Raw genomic sequence first — 14,725 nt, 5'->3', positions numbered from 1 at the left:
TGATCAACTGATTGCATGATATGACCAGCAGAAGCTGCTGTGGATCTTGCCTGAAATACCCACAGGTTTTGAGACAACTGGGCAGCACCATTGAGAACTGCAATTGATTTGGGCTCGGCCAACTTTTTACACCATACTGATCAGGTTTTCCAGCATCATCCATTATTCAAGACATTTCTTGTTCCAAACTCTTTTTCACTTATAAAAAAAATGTCAAGATGACTTCACACAAGAAATAGATCCTTCACACTGCAAAAACAATTTCATTTAATCTGTTTTTTAACATACAAAATAATATTAAAAATGAGGTCTGCATCTCTCTTGAAAAGGTTTGGACCTTTCAGCTAGAACTTGATACTTGAAGTGAACATTGATGGCTGCATACAAGAGCAAGTAAGTTTTCATTAATGTCCATGGCCTAAAGATCTTAGGCTGAGAGGGCAGAAAAGCAATAAAAGACATTCTTACCAAACCATACATCATCTCATACAGCACCGCTCCAAGGCACCACCAGTCCACGGTCTTGTCATAAGGCTGTTTCCGTAGCACCTCGGGGGCCAGATACTGCAAATTACAACATCGTGGTGAGGAAGGCATACGGGAGTGTTGATGGTGTTGAGAAGGGGGGTTGGTTTCGACTGGAATATTTTTGTACAATGATGTCCAGATGTGGCATCCATAAACCAATCTACATAGTCTTTTAAGTATAAAAAGTGACTGTTGATATGGACACCATATTGATTTGGATAAACGGTATATATGTTACCAGAAACAAGAATAATCAGTGATTATGTATAATGCCTGTTTCATTCAGGGTTATGTTTAATTACTGAAATTTTCAGTAATTAGATATAATCACTGAAATGAAGCAGAGAAATTATACTTGTTTACTGAAAACATATTCTTGGGTATAACTCCTTGTGTTTATATTGTACAATGAACTCTTATACGAAATAATACTGTAACAAGGAAGAACCATGTTTATTAGATTTAATCTTAATTTACAAGACAACATTAGAACGTAAACAATGGTCAACTACATATTAGGAATCTTTGATGATCACAGGCTGAGTCATTTGTGCAGAGAGACTGTTGAACGATACATAGATCATCTTGGTCATGGAAACATTTAACATTCCACAATAGAAGTGTTTGTTTGTTCATTTCAGTGATTATGTCTAATTACTGAAAATTTCAGTAATTAGACATAACCACTGAGTGAAACAGGCATTAGACATAATCACTGAAAATCTCAGTGATTATACATAATCACTGATTATACTTGTTTCCTGTACCATATATACCATCATGGACATTTAGAGAGGGGATCATGAGAGCAAAGGATCATGGGACAAATATAGAGAAAAGGATCATGGGACATATACAGAGGAGGATCATTGGAAACATAGAGAAAAGGATCATGAGACATATACTGAGGGGGATCATAGGAGATAACAGAAGGGATCATGGGAAATATAGAGAGAAGGATCATGGGAGATTCACAGAAGGATCTTGTTGAAGCTGACTCCCTTTCTGTGTTTGTCACCATTATACTAACACTCGAGGATTTCACCCAAGAGACCTGGGCCTAGATTTTCGAAGTTCTCTTAGCGCTAAGATGGTCGTAAGTGCCATACATTAACATTAACTTATGACTATCTTAGAGCTAAGAGAGCTTCGAAAATCTAGGCCCAGGTCTCAGCCCCCAATAAGCTGACATGCCATGATACAACTTGAAAACTGTCTTAAAGGGGCACAAAACACGACTCACTCACTTACTCCCAGCAGATTTGCCAAAAGGTACTAATATGACTTACTGTTGTCTACAAGACTTGGTTACGCTGATATGACTTAAACCTCTATGGTTAAAATGTATAAATGACTAAAAGAAAGGGTTAGAAGACATTCTAAGATTATTTCAGATGGGCATTGGAATCAAGACTACAATATGGCAAATCAAACATAAGTTTGTGGGGTTCTGAGGTCGAATCATGATTCTTGCAGTCAGAAATCTGAATGGCAAGTTGTTGAGAGAGTAGACGACAACCTTACGTTCACTATGGCCAAGCTTCAACTGGGATTGACAGTTAATTCCAAGAAAAGTTGTTGTATTTGTTTCTTTAGCTTCATTCTGAAAATGGCTCGCAATCTCAGAGAATGAACCAACTTTAGGTCACAAATGGGCCTGAAATGACTCATGTTTTTCACCACAGTAAGGATCCAGCTCTGTCTCTCAGAGAGCAGATCGTGGGTGATGTGAAGTATGGGGTGAAGTGGGACTGTAGGGGGATAATGACACGATGAGACACATCATGCAAGAACAGCATCTACATCCATCTTCAGTCTGACCACTCAGCTCTTTTCCGTTCTCCCACATAATCCGAAATACTTCGGTCATTACTAAAGCCAGACATTGTGAACAACAGAAAGAAGCTTCCTTTCTGCTTATTGGGCATCTTTATCATTAACAGGTATTGACTGATTGTGTCAGGGAAGGGTAGTTAAGTATAATCCTCATCAGGAACATGATGAGACTATAGCATGAACTGAGGCAATAGGAGTGAGTGAGTGAGTGAGTGAGTTGGGCTTAACAATACTGTATTGCACTTATATCATGGAGTCAGCTCAATGAGTGAGTGAATTGGCTTATAACAATGCTTTTAGCAGTATTCCGCCAATATCACAACTGGTGACACCAGAAATGGGCTTCACACATTGCATCTGTGTAGGAAACTGAACGTGGTGCTTCGGCATGAAGAGGCCACCCCACAACCCTGCTGAATGAGGAGGGGAAGATCGAAAGAGATGCATGACATTTACCACTTTGGGTGAAATCCACGAGTACTGGTATGGTGCCTACAAACCTGGAAACATGACCAGGATGATCCAGGATTTGAATACTGCCCAAGGGATACAACTCCGCGAATTGCATCACCTTTAACCAATTGGGTACCCATGTCCCCTAAATTGGAATACACATATGGTTGAAAGTAATATTATTTAGAATACTAAATCTCCAGCATGATTCCACCATGTATCAATAACGTACAGGATTTTACAAGCTGAAAATATGTAGTACCCTTGACCTTCGATCTTGAGAGTTACAAAGGTGCTTCTAGTGTGATAGGTCCAGTGTGCTCCATTATGGACACAACTCATTACAATGGCTGAGCAGCTACACCAGTGTGTACAGACAAGAGGAGCTGGAGGTGATTGATTCTTGGACCACACCCGACTGTTAACTATATTACACAATATCAGGGTGCTTTTATTTCCACACATATAATTAGATTAACTTTTTTGCTGCACAAATAATGGGTTCAATCATTGTGAAAGAAATGCAACTCACTCACTCACTGTGTATTTTCACATTAAGTGAGTGAGAGAAGTTTCTAACTTTCATTAATTAAAGAAATTATGGCTTTTTAAAGAAAAATGGCATCTATTTGATAAGTAGAAATCAAAATACCAGTAGATTATATGACCCACAGTTTGACAACTTATTATGAAACATAAAAAAATCCTATGCAATAACCTGCAAGGTCACTATAAAGCCAAGCTATCTTGAAAGCAACATAATCATAAAAGCATAAAAATGCAACCAGTCTTGATAATATCATTTCTTCTCTATAGATTTATCATTCTTCTATTAATAACTGCAAACCATATTCATGAATAAAGATCTTATGAGAGATTTATGCACAGATTATTACAGAAACCGATGCTCGGCAAAAGAAAATTCCAACAACAGACATGATGACTGATCAGTGACCCTCTACGATCTGTCCAGCTCAGATGATCGGCGACGTTCTTGCTTGTCATCACATCAGAAATATAGAACAATCATACAGAATATTTAGTTACCCTGGCTACTATTGGAGAAGTGACATTCCCGACTGCTGCCATCAAATCAGATACAAACATGGCAGGGGACATCGCTCAAACTATGTCACACGTCACAACTGACGTCATACACAGCATCCTGTCATAGGGAATTTACAACCAAGACAAGTGACACGTATTTATCCCAGAATTCCTTGTTATGTTCGGACCACACACAGCGAAGATGATGCTTCATACGTCTCCCATCAATATCGTGCTGCTTATTGCTGGGTTTGCCGGACAACCAAATCAATAACTAGATGACTCTCCGTTTTCCATCTCTTATGGCCTCATGGACATATTTTGTTTCAGCCATTTTTTCTGTATTTATATCACATTTTTAAATGATAGGACTTTGTAGATTAGTTCAATAAGGAAAGTGACAGTGATCTGTCTCACCACTTGCACGTGCTGTCTCACAAAACCTGATTTATTAGTTTCGTGAGGAATATTTTTCACAATATTGATGGGAACGGTAAAATAAATCGTGACTTCAGTATTTATATTTAATGCCAGCCAACATTGCTAATGCATTTCTGTTGTCTCTGATCTCAAATGACAATTTTCAAATCATGTGCACATAGAAGTGTTTGCTTCTGAAATTAGTTCAGCCAAATATGCATCAAAAAGTTTTCTCTCCACCTAACAACCTGGCAGTCTAATGTTTCTGTCATGTTCATTTCTGTGTGACTTGTTCGAGATACAAGCTATTGAGGACTCTTTCACAAAACAGTAATTAGGTATATTGCGTGTGAATATACTTTGAATACGGTGGCATGTATTTTGTGGTATATGTGTGCTAAAGACTTAGGGGAGGTAACTTGAGTGAGTGAGTGAGTGAGTGAGCGAAACACGGCTTTGAGGAGTATTGCAGTAATAGGTCAGCTTCATACAGCAGTAACGCCTCTTGCAGAACGTAGATGATAACATTTTGATGATCCCCACAAGTGCTGACAAATCTAGACACAAAATCCGGGTAAACAGAACACAAGTGAACGAGGGAATTGTCATAGGTGGATCCATAAATTTTCAAAAGGGGGGGTTGGGGGTGGTTCAGCCATTGCAAATCATTAACTTCAATGTGGTCTTTAGTCATTTTCAAATGGGGGTGGTGGGGTGTTGAACCCCCTGAACCCCCCCTCTGGATCTGCCACTGATTGCGACACCTTAAACAACCTGGCCAGCGGTGCAGAATACATACAACTGGATATTCGTGACCTGCTCACCTCAGGAGTGCCACAGAAGGTGGAGGTCGTCCCCATTCCTTCAATTCCTTCCTTACACAGTCCGAAGTCTGTCAATACTACATGACCCTGAAACAAAACAAACGACATCATGAAAACGTATTTTAGGCTACAATAAATTAAGCAGTATATTTTTTTTAAATGCACAAAAGCTGTGATTCACATACAGGGGCAGATATAGCTTTTTGAGAAAGGGGGGTGCACAGTTCATTTTCATCCATTTTCACGAGAGTTTCAATGGTCATTTAATAAACTATGCACATACAGCATGAATGTTTAACATGTTATATTCTGAGTAAAGGGAAAAGAAAAATAACATAAATTTTCTTTGTCTTTGGATAATTGGGACAAAAATGTGAAATGGGAGGGATAAAACTACAAATAGCCAATGGTCATCTACACCATGAATATGCATTCAAAAGGTAATTCGTTGACTGCAAATCAACAGCTGTAAGCACACGATTACCATGTGTACTATGTTTTATCTTCAAACCGAGCACTAATGATAACATTTATTACCCTAAATGTGGGTAACAGGCAAGGGAGAAGTGAGTGAGTGAGTTTAGTTTTATGCCGCACTCAGCAATATTCCAGCTATATGGCGACGGTCCATAAATAAGAGTCTTGACCAGACAATCCAGTGATCAACAGCATGAGCATCAATTCAACCAATTGGGAACCGGCGACATGGGTCGTCATATGAGGAAGCAAGCCTGACCACCTGATCCAGTTAGTCGCATTCTTACTACATTTCATGGGTTACTGAAGATCAATTCTAACCCCGATCTTCACAGGTGGCAAGGGAGAAGGTAGCATGTGTGTCCATTACCAGTAGTATCATATTGATTCCCCTGGAAAATGAAACCTATATCAACTACAAGCACGCCATTATTTCATATTTAATATAAAATCACTGCTTTTAGCCTCCTATGAAATTTCATTTAAATATTAACAGAAAATAAGAAATCCAAGCCCATGGAGAGATGACATATCACAGCAGAATGTATTTGCGGCTAATGTGACACAGATCAGGTGAATTTGGAAGTCATTATTGAAATATGTCTGATCACGCCCAGTATGAAGATGTATTTTCAGAACATATTTGTGATGGATGTCGGAATCAATGTCAGGCTTTACTGAGCATGAGGTTTCCTGTATGAGTGAGTGAGTAAGATTTTATGCCACTTTCAACAACATTCCAGCAATATCATAACTGGGACACCAGAAATGGGCATCACACATAGTACCCATGTGGGGAATCAAACCCAGGTATTCAGTGTGATGAGCTACCACCTTAACCACTAAGCTACCCCACCAAACCTTCCTGATATCAGAGAATCCCTTCTGTACAACCACACTGGAAAACAGTCCATCTGAATTTATATACAGATGAGAGAGAGTTGGGTTGAACACAGGTTGGACCAGTATTCCAGAGTGTCAGCTTGAGGTGGGAGGAATCCCCAGCCATCAAGTTCCATTACCTCCTCGCGCATACGGTGACCCAGAAACATAGTCGCAAACCAAGATTTCTTTTGCAACTGTGTAGCTTAACCGCAGCACATGTAAGGATTAACTCCCCCAACCCCCATCGCGTCCCATTGTGTACAGATGAGCACATCAAGTAAGATGATGAACTCTTCTGAAAAGTGAATGAGCCATGGTTTCAGTAATCAGCCCTGAGTAGCATTTGTGGAGCAATAGACTAATCTGAAGCCCATGTCACTGAATCTCCCCACCTCTATTGGTGAATTATGGGGGCTTAACTACCTAGGTCTTACGCATAGATATTGCCAACTGAATGCTCTACACCTCAGCTTCTTTCAAAGGATTAACCGGCAATACATTGATTGATTGCCCATTATTGGCTAACTAAATTACTGTTTTAAAGAGAAGGCGGACATTATGCAATTAGTTGCCAGGTGTGCTATCTTGGGTGACCAATGAGACTATACGCCAATACCTGAAAAGATTGATCACTTTTTCGTATATTAAACTGTTAAAAGACTCATCATTTGGAACAGTTTTGTGGATATTGATGGATACATTCCTCGAACAAGGTAATGGCCTGATATTGTTCCTATAACTTTAATCTGTTTTAATTTTAATATTTGCATTTTGATTTTATTCATTTGTCGTAGCATTCAACATAAATCATTGTTTTCGCCGTGAAGTGTAATGAGTCAGACAACATGCACTAGGGTGTGTGTGCGAATTATGATTCACATTGGCAAACTATAAAATGTCTAGATATTACAGTTCTGTTATAAATTCACAATAAGTATCAGCAGATCGTCTGCTTTTTATTTAGTTTCAAAATGCATACAAGTATGATAATAAACTAATTAGGATTATAAGACCAAATATAAAGACGCACATTGACTAGTATCTACATACTGGTGAGTGGACATTAACCATGGGAATGTAGCAAGAAATTTATTGCGCAGTATTGTGACTTCGACCCCCACCTGGCTTCCGTGGAAGAAATCGTTATGTTATAAGTTGTGTCATGCAAAATCCGTTTGGTTATGATTCCAATACATATTTAACAACGAGTAGAAAGTAGTCTTGATTATCTAACTTGATGAAAACAAACTATAATCTCATTAATTCTAACAGATTTCTTTATTTTTAAAAATGGCGGCGCCCTATCGGGAACATCCGCCAGTCTGAGGATAAATGGCATTTAGGTTTGTTTTCACCGAGTTACAAAATCAAAACTACTTTCTACTGGTAGTAAAATATGTATTTTATTGATGGCCAATAGGATTTTGCATGACATAGCGTCATATAACATAACAATTCTCTCCTGGCAGCGAGGTGGGTGTCAATATAATACTACTTACAATATTATTGTTACTTCGACCACAACCTCACTTCGAGGAAGAAATCGTTATGTTACAAGTTGTGTCATAGAAAATCTTTATGGTCATCAATCATATGCATATTTTACAACAACTAGTAAGTAGTTTTGATTCTTTAACTTCCGTGAAGCGATCTGAACACAAGTAAGATATCGTTTCAGGCTTCCTGGCAGCTAAAGCGCGCTCACAAACATAACCGATTTGCTTACGAACTTCGGGGTCCTGTCGAAATCTGTGCATGGGGACACCATCGCCCGACCCTAGGAGCAATTGGCGACAAAGCAGCGATTCGGCATGTCATCGTTGATGTCGAGAAATCATCAAAATGATGAGTGTGCTACACATTTTCTATACAACTAACTGAAAATCGTTCCTCATATGACGTCACTGCAGTGCTCTGGCGACAGAGTTACGTAACCTGTCTGTGGTTTTGTTGGCGGAGAGGAAGCAGGCGACTTTTTGGCCACTTTTAATCGCTCGGTATTAATTAACCACAAGTTTTTAAAGAATAAATTTGGTGTTCCGCATAAGACTAACCACAAATCTTTCATATGTAATGGTTAAAAGAGTAACAAAAAACAAAGTTTAGTGGTTCTTTAATCTTCAAACCGAGCACTAATGATAACATTTATTACCCTAACTAAATGTGGGTAACAGGCAAGGGAGAAGTGAATGAGTGAGTTTAGTTTTGCACTCAGCAATATTCCAGCAATATGGCGGCAGTCTGTAAATTATCAAGTCTGGACCAGACAATCCAGTGATCAAAAGCATGAGCATCGATCTACGCAATTGGGAACCAATGACATGTGTAGCCGTTAGTCGCCTCTTACGACAAGCATGGGTTACTGAAGATCAATTCTAACCCCGATCTTCACAGGTGGCAAGGGAGAAGGTAGCATGTGTGTCCATTACCAGTAGTATCATATTGATTCCTCTGGGGTATTTAAAATGAAACCCTATCAACTACAAGCTACGGCATTATTTTATATTCAATATAAAATCACGTTATAGCTCTCCTATGAAATTTCATTTAAATATTAACAGAAAATAAGAAATCCAAGCCCATGGAGAGATGACATATCACAGCAGAATGTATTTGCAGCTAATGTGACACAGATCAGGTGAATTTGGAAGTCATTATTGAAATATGTCTGATCATGCCCAGTATGAAGATGAATTTTCGAACATATTTGTGATTGATGTCGGAATCAATGTCAGGCTTTACTGAGCATGAGGTTTCCTGAGTGAGTGAGTGAGTGAGTGAGTGAGTGAGTGAGTGAGTGAGTGAGTGAGTGAGTGAGTGAGTGAGTGAGTGAGTGAGTGAGTGAGTGAGTGAGTGAGTGAGTGAGTGAGTGAGTGAGTGAGTGAGTGAGTGAGTGAGTGAGTGAGTGAGTGAGTGAGTGAGTGAGTGAGTGAGTGAGTGAGTGAGTGAGTGAGTGAGTGAGTGAGTGAGTGAGTGAGTGAGTGAGATTTTCTGCCACTTTCAACAACATTCCAGCAATATTATAACTTGAGACACCAGAAATGGGCATCACACATAGTACCCTTGTGGGGAATCAAACCCAGGTATTCAGTGTGATGAGCGACCACCTTAACCACTAAGCTACCCCACCAAACCTTCCTGATATCAGAGAATCCCTTCTGTACAACCACACTGAAAACAGTCCATCTGAGCTATATACAGATGAGAGAGAGTTGGGTTGAACACAGGTTGGACCAGTATTCCAGAGTGTCAGCTTGAGGTGGGAGGAAATCCCCCAGTGATCAAGTTCCATGTTTACCACCGTGCATACGGTGACCCAGAAACATAGTCATGCAAACCAAGATTTGGGATTTGCAACTGTGTAGCGAACCGCAGCACATGTAGTCCCAACTCCCCCCAACCCCACGTGCCCCAGTGTACAGATGAGCACAACCGCAAGATGATGAACTCTTCTGAAGGCGATGTGAATGAGCCATGGTTTCAGTAATCAGCCCTGAGTAGCATTTGTGGAGCAATAGATGGCGATGGATGAAGCCCATGTCAATTTCATTCCCCCACCTTCCCCATATTGGTGAATTATGGGGGCTTAACTACCTAGGTCTTACGCATAGATATTGCCAATCGTCTGAATGTCGACACCTCAGCTTCTCAAGATCACTTATGTGACGGAATTACACGCAGGTTCTGAGGTCACTGCATGTTCTTTCACAGAACTGGCAGATGCCAATAAACTGTTATCAGGTTATTAATCTTGAGTGGAGAATCTTTCAATAAAACCCTTGGCCATTTTATCAACAGTGAGTGAATGAGTGAGTGAGTGAGTGAGTGAGTGAGTGTGAGTGAGTGAGTGAGTGAGTGAGTGAGTGAGTGAGTGAGTGAGTGAGTGAGTGAGTGAGTGTGATATATACTACTCACAAGAAGTTAAGGAACACCTGATTCTTTCATATTGCATAGCAGATTACCTTTACTAATATAATAGAATCTGGTTTTCTTTGACAACTTTCAAGATGGCTTGCACAAAATGACCTCTTGGCCAGTGGTTGATAGAATGAGCAAACAATTGATCACAAATAGTAGAACTACCAGAATACCATTTGTCCCTGATCCCTGTTAGTGCAGGGACCTATGCTGCTGGAGGTCCTGGAGGGAAACCCAACTGGGGAATCTGGCCATGCTGAACACGACTTACTGAAGCATCTCCCATATGTCTTAGTATAACAAGGGACAGTGGAGTAGCTTAGCGGTTAAATCATCGGCTTGACAAGCCAAAGGTCAAGGTTTGAATCCACAAATGAGCAAATTGTGTGAAGCCCATTTCTGTTGTTCCCCAGAAATGTAACATATGCAGCTTAAAATAAACACGCTTGCTCACTCACTCACTAATTCATTCAGTTCTAAAACATATTCCTTTCCCACTCTACTAAAACTTTATTACTAAAGAAGTGAGTGAGTTCAGTTTTACATCGCTATATTCCAGCAAATAATTATTATTAAAAAGAAGTACAAAAATAAAAGTTTAATCTTTTATAAAAGAATTGTCCATGCTAGTCTTTATACCAAGGAGGTAAAGGAGTAGCTTAGTGGTTAATGGTCAAACTTGGCACAACAAATACCTGGGTTTGATTCCAGACATGGGTACAATGTGTGAAACCCATTTCTGTGTCCCCTGCTGTGATATTGCAGGAATATGGCCAAAAGCTGCATAAAGCCTTTGCACTTCATCTCAAGGTCCCCTGCCATGATGTTATTGGAAAATATCCAAGAGTGGCATATTCACGCATACCTTATTCTCAGTCATTTTATCACACAAGCTGATTGACTTTAGTTTTCCCTGGTCACACAATGGTGTCCATATTATACAACCTTCTCTACCACATGTAAACAAGGTCACAGAATTGGAGAAATTACAAGGGAAGGAGTATCTGCATGCGTCATATCAGACAGAATGTGGTGCCTCTCGTATATTTTGCTCCACAGTGTACAGATCAGGGCCTAATACCTGTCAATAAACATGGCCTCTGCACGGTGTGGGCAGTCTTACCATGGCTTCACTAGGCTCTGGGTAAATCATGTACTTTTTACGTGACAAGCTTATCACTGATATTGAAGGAGCAAATTGGTAACATAGCTAGCATTTATCATTGTTAAATTATATCAAATACCACACAGAGCCAAACATTTTGACATAAAGTAATATAAAAAATCCTGGTCTGACATGTGAACTACTTCTTCATGGCTTACCTTGCGTAATCAAATAATGTTTGCATGTCTTAAAATATTTCAATGGATTTTCTGACCATATGTTTCTATATGGAAATAGACTTACCTGGGAATCTAATAATATATTTTCTGGCTTGAGATCTCTGAAAATTGAAAATAAAATGAAATAAGAATGGATTTGTAACTTTAGATAAGTATTGTCTGAATGTAACTTTAATACTCACATGCCATACTTCACATCAAATTTAGACAAAAAACACACATTGTGAAGAAATGAATTTTGTGAAATTACCCAGTTCTGATTTTTAATAATTTAATCGTGCATTCATTTTGTCAGTTACGTCAATGATATTAAAGGAAGGTTGGAATCAAATTTTGAAAGTCAATATACTTTGTCCTTATACAATTCTCTTTAAAGTAAGCCATGTAAACTAGTACAAGTCATGACAGAATGCAGGTGACACTAACCCAATGTTTGTAGCTCACCTGTATATGATATTATGGGAATACAGATAAATCACCCATATCTGAACGATGGTTACTCACTTGTATATGATATAAATGATATAAAGGGAATACAGAAAATGCACATGCATATCATAATGAGGGATTACAGGTAATTCATCTGATGATAATAAGGAAATACAGGTAACTCATTTGTATATGATATTAAGAGAATACAGGTAATGCACCTGTATATGATATTAAGGGAATACAGGTAACTCATCTCTATATGATATTGAGGGAATACAGGTAACGCACCTGTATATGATAATAAGGAACAACAGGTAACTCATTTGTATATGATATTAAGGGAATACAGGTAACGCACCTGTATATGATATTAAGGGAATACAGGTAACTCATCTCTATATGATATTGAGGGAATACGGGTAACTCATCTGTATATGATATTAAGGGAATACAAGTAATTCACCTGTATACGACACTGAAGGAATGCAGGTAACTCACCTGTATATGATATTAAGGGAATGCAGGTAACCTATTGCACTAGCCATCTCTGCTGCATAAAATTTGGCACGTGGTTCAGGGAAGTATCTCTCCCTTTGTAGATGAAAAAACAACTGAAAAATAAATGAGATTAACATCAGTATCGGTGTACATTGATACCCAAAACAACAAACAGGCTGTATCGCCAGGCATCTTGATGAATGCTACCATCAAAAGTTTAGACTCACTTAAAGCACTCACTATATATTATGTATATTTATGCAGTTACATTGAAGATGAATTTCTTCACTAACTTGGGTTAACCAACAGCAAAACTTATGCATGAATTGCAAGAGAATCATGCATCAAATTGCTGAAAAGCATGTGCAAATATCGTGCATGTGAACTGCTGCGTTTTGGTGTAAAGTTTAGTTAAGAATTCACCAATTTTCACTGTGTTTCATCATCTATTGAACTTATGACAATAATCTTTTCAACGTTACGAATTTGCTTTACAAGATATCAGTTCATGTAAACGGTACCTTTAAACAGTATGGAATATTTTGCAAAATCTAGTTCAGAATAGTTTACTGAAGTAAGGCAACATTTACTCTAGTGAGTCTAAACTTTTGATGGGTAGTATATTTCCTTGATGTCTGTTTGTCACATGAATATTTCCTATAGAGCCTAATACCGTGTTAATCTGCATAAAGTAAAATAGTGTTCATTTGCCATGGAACATGCCACTATAAAGAACCTTATCAATCACGCCACATGCCACAAAAGTTACTTTACACCACCATTGCCATATCTGCCATGGAAGAATTAGCAATGGTAGATTCTATAAACTGGAACCTTATCAATCAGGCCACATGCCACAAAGTTATCTAAAATCACCCTTGCCATATCTGCAATGGGAGAATTAGCAATGGTCAAGTCTATAAACTGGAACCTTATCAATCTGGCCACATGCAACAAAGTAGTTTAAAAATTATTACAAGCATAAGGGCAAGGTCATTACTTTCAGTGCATGAACAACCTCTCAACCCCTGTAATAAATGGCTGCTCCCTAGCAACTTCCTTCATTTTACTGTATTGTTTGAGAATCAATGATGAAAACCTTCCTGCAAGCCATCACTTGTGTCTAACAATTCTTGTAGCAAAATGAGCTAAATCACAGCAGCTGGCACTGACAAAATGCAGCAATGCTATTGCTTCAAGATGTTATCATGACATATCTGTTTTCATTTGGGCATTCCTTTGAAGACGGTAACCAAAATGCCCCTAGACGTCCTCACCAACATCTTCTGTATGTCTTCATCACTACGATTCTATTCTATTACTGTGTAGCATTATCGTATGCCCTCATGCCTACAGACAAACCAATACTTGTTTCCTAACCAAACACCGGAATAACTCAATCCAAGAAAGACCAAAACTTCAGGCCTTGTAACACGGAGACCTGGTTCTCTATCACTAGGGATGCCATGATACATCGATATATTCTAAGACGATAAAATTATTGATAGATTCACAAGTGTATCGATATTTAGTTTTGAAAGTATCAGTTTATGTATCGCTTACATTTTGCAATTGTATCATGTTTTTTTATGTTATGAGAGTTAAAAATGATTATTTTTATGCACAAAGATGGGAAATTATAACTTTTAATCTCTGAGAATAAAAAATGCTGATCTTTTCATGGACAATTATAAAATATGAAATATTAATATTCAAAATGTAACTAAATACACAATAATGCTGCAAAAATAGGTATCGTGATACGTATCGAATCGTGACACATATCGATTCATGAAACTTATGTATCGTGACATCCCTATCTATCACAAATGCAGATAATGCCTCTTCCCGATCTCCCAGACTTTACCAGATTCGTGATTCCTTATCATTTCAAGCAGTGTAATAACTAATGGTAAAAAGATCAATCTCTATTGGTAACTAAGGTGACAATTATTATGGGGGCCATTAATTTATGTTACAAACAGAATATGTTTAGTCACTGCCTTTTCATTTTTTTTCAGAACAATTGTTTTTTTCCTGAACAAATACATTTACTTTTTTCA

The 14,725-nt window shown here is 38.4% G+C and overlaps 1 protein-coding gene and 1 long non-coding RNA gene across 3 annotated transcripts in view; one reads left to right on the top strand and one right to left on the bottom strand.

The window, feature by feature from the left end:
- Positions 1-14,725, bottom strand: part of LOC124275329 (serine/threonine-protein kinase Sgk1-like) — a 123,596-nt gene that overhangs the window by 9,627 nt on the left and 99,244 nt on the right. For both annotated transcript variants that reach the window (XM_046710827.1, XM_046710828.1), the window contains exons 8-11: positions 12,663-12,775; positions 11,797-11,833; positions 5,109-5,195; positions 469-564 (exon numbers count right to left, since the gene is read on the bottom strand). In XM_046710827.1, coding sequence (XP_046566783.1) covers positions 469-564; positions 5,109-5,195; positions 11,797-11,833; positions 12,663-12,775 — 333 coding nt within the window. The remainder of the gene's footprint in view (positions 1-468; positions 565-5,108; positions 5,196-11,796; positions 11,834-12,662; positions 12,776-14,725) is intronic.
- Positions 1,966-9,755, top strand: LOC124275333. The gene is made up of 3 exons (XR_006898246.1): positions 1,966-1,975; positions 6,523-6,560; positions 9,708-9,755. It is a non-coding gene; the product is annotated as an uncharacterized LOC124275333 (long non-coding RNA).

Source organism: Haliotis rubra, unplaced genomic scaffold (assembly GCF_003918875.1).
Source record: "Haliotis rubra isolate DU_JTF1 unplaced genomic scaffold, ASM391887v1 Scf2, whole genome shotgun sequence".
NCBI classification, from domain to species: Eukaryota; Metazoa; Mollusca; class Gastropoda; order Lepetellida; family Haliotidae; genus Haliotis; species Haliotis rubra.
This window is presented reverse-complemented; position numbering and strand designations above follow the sequence as displayed.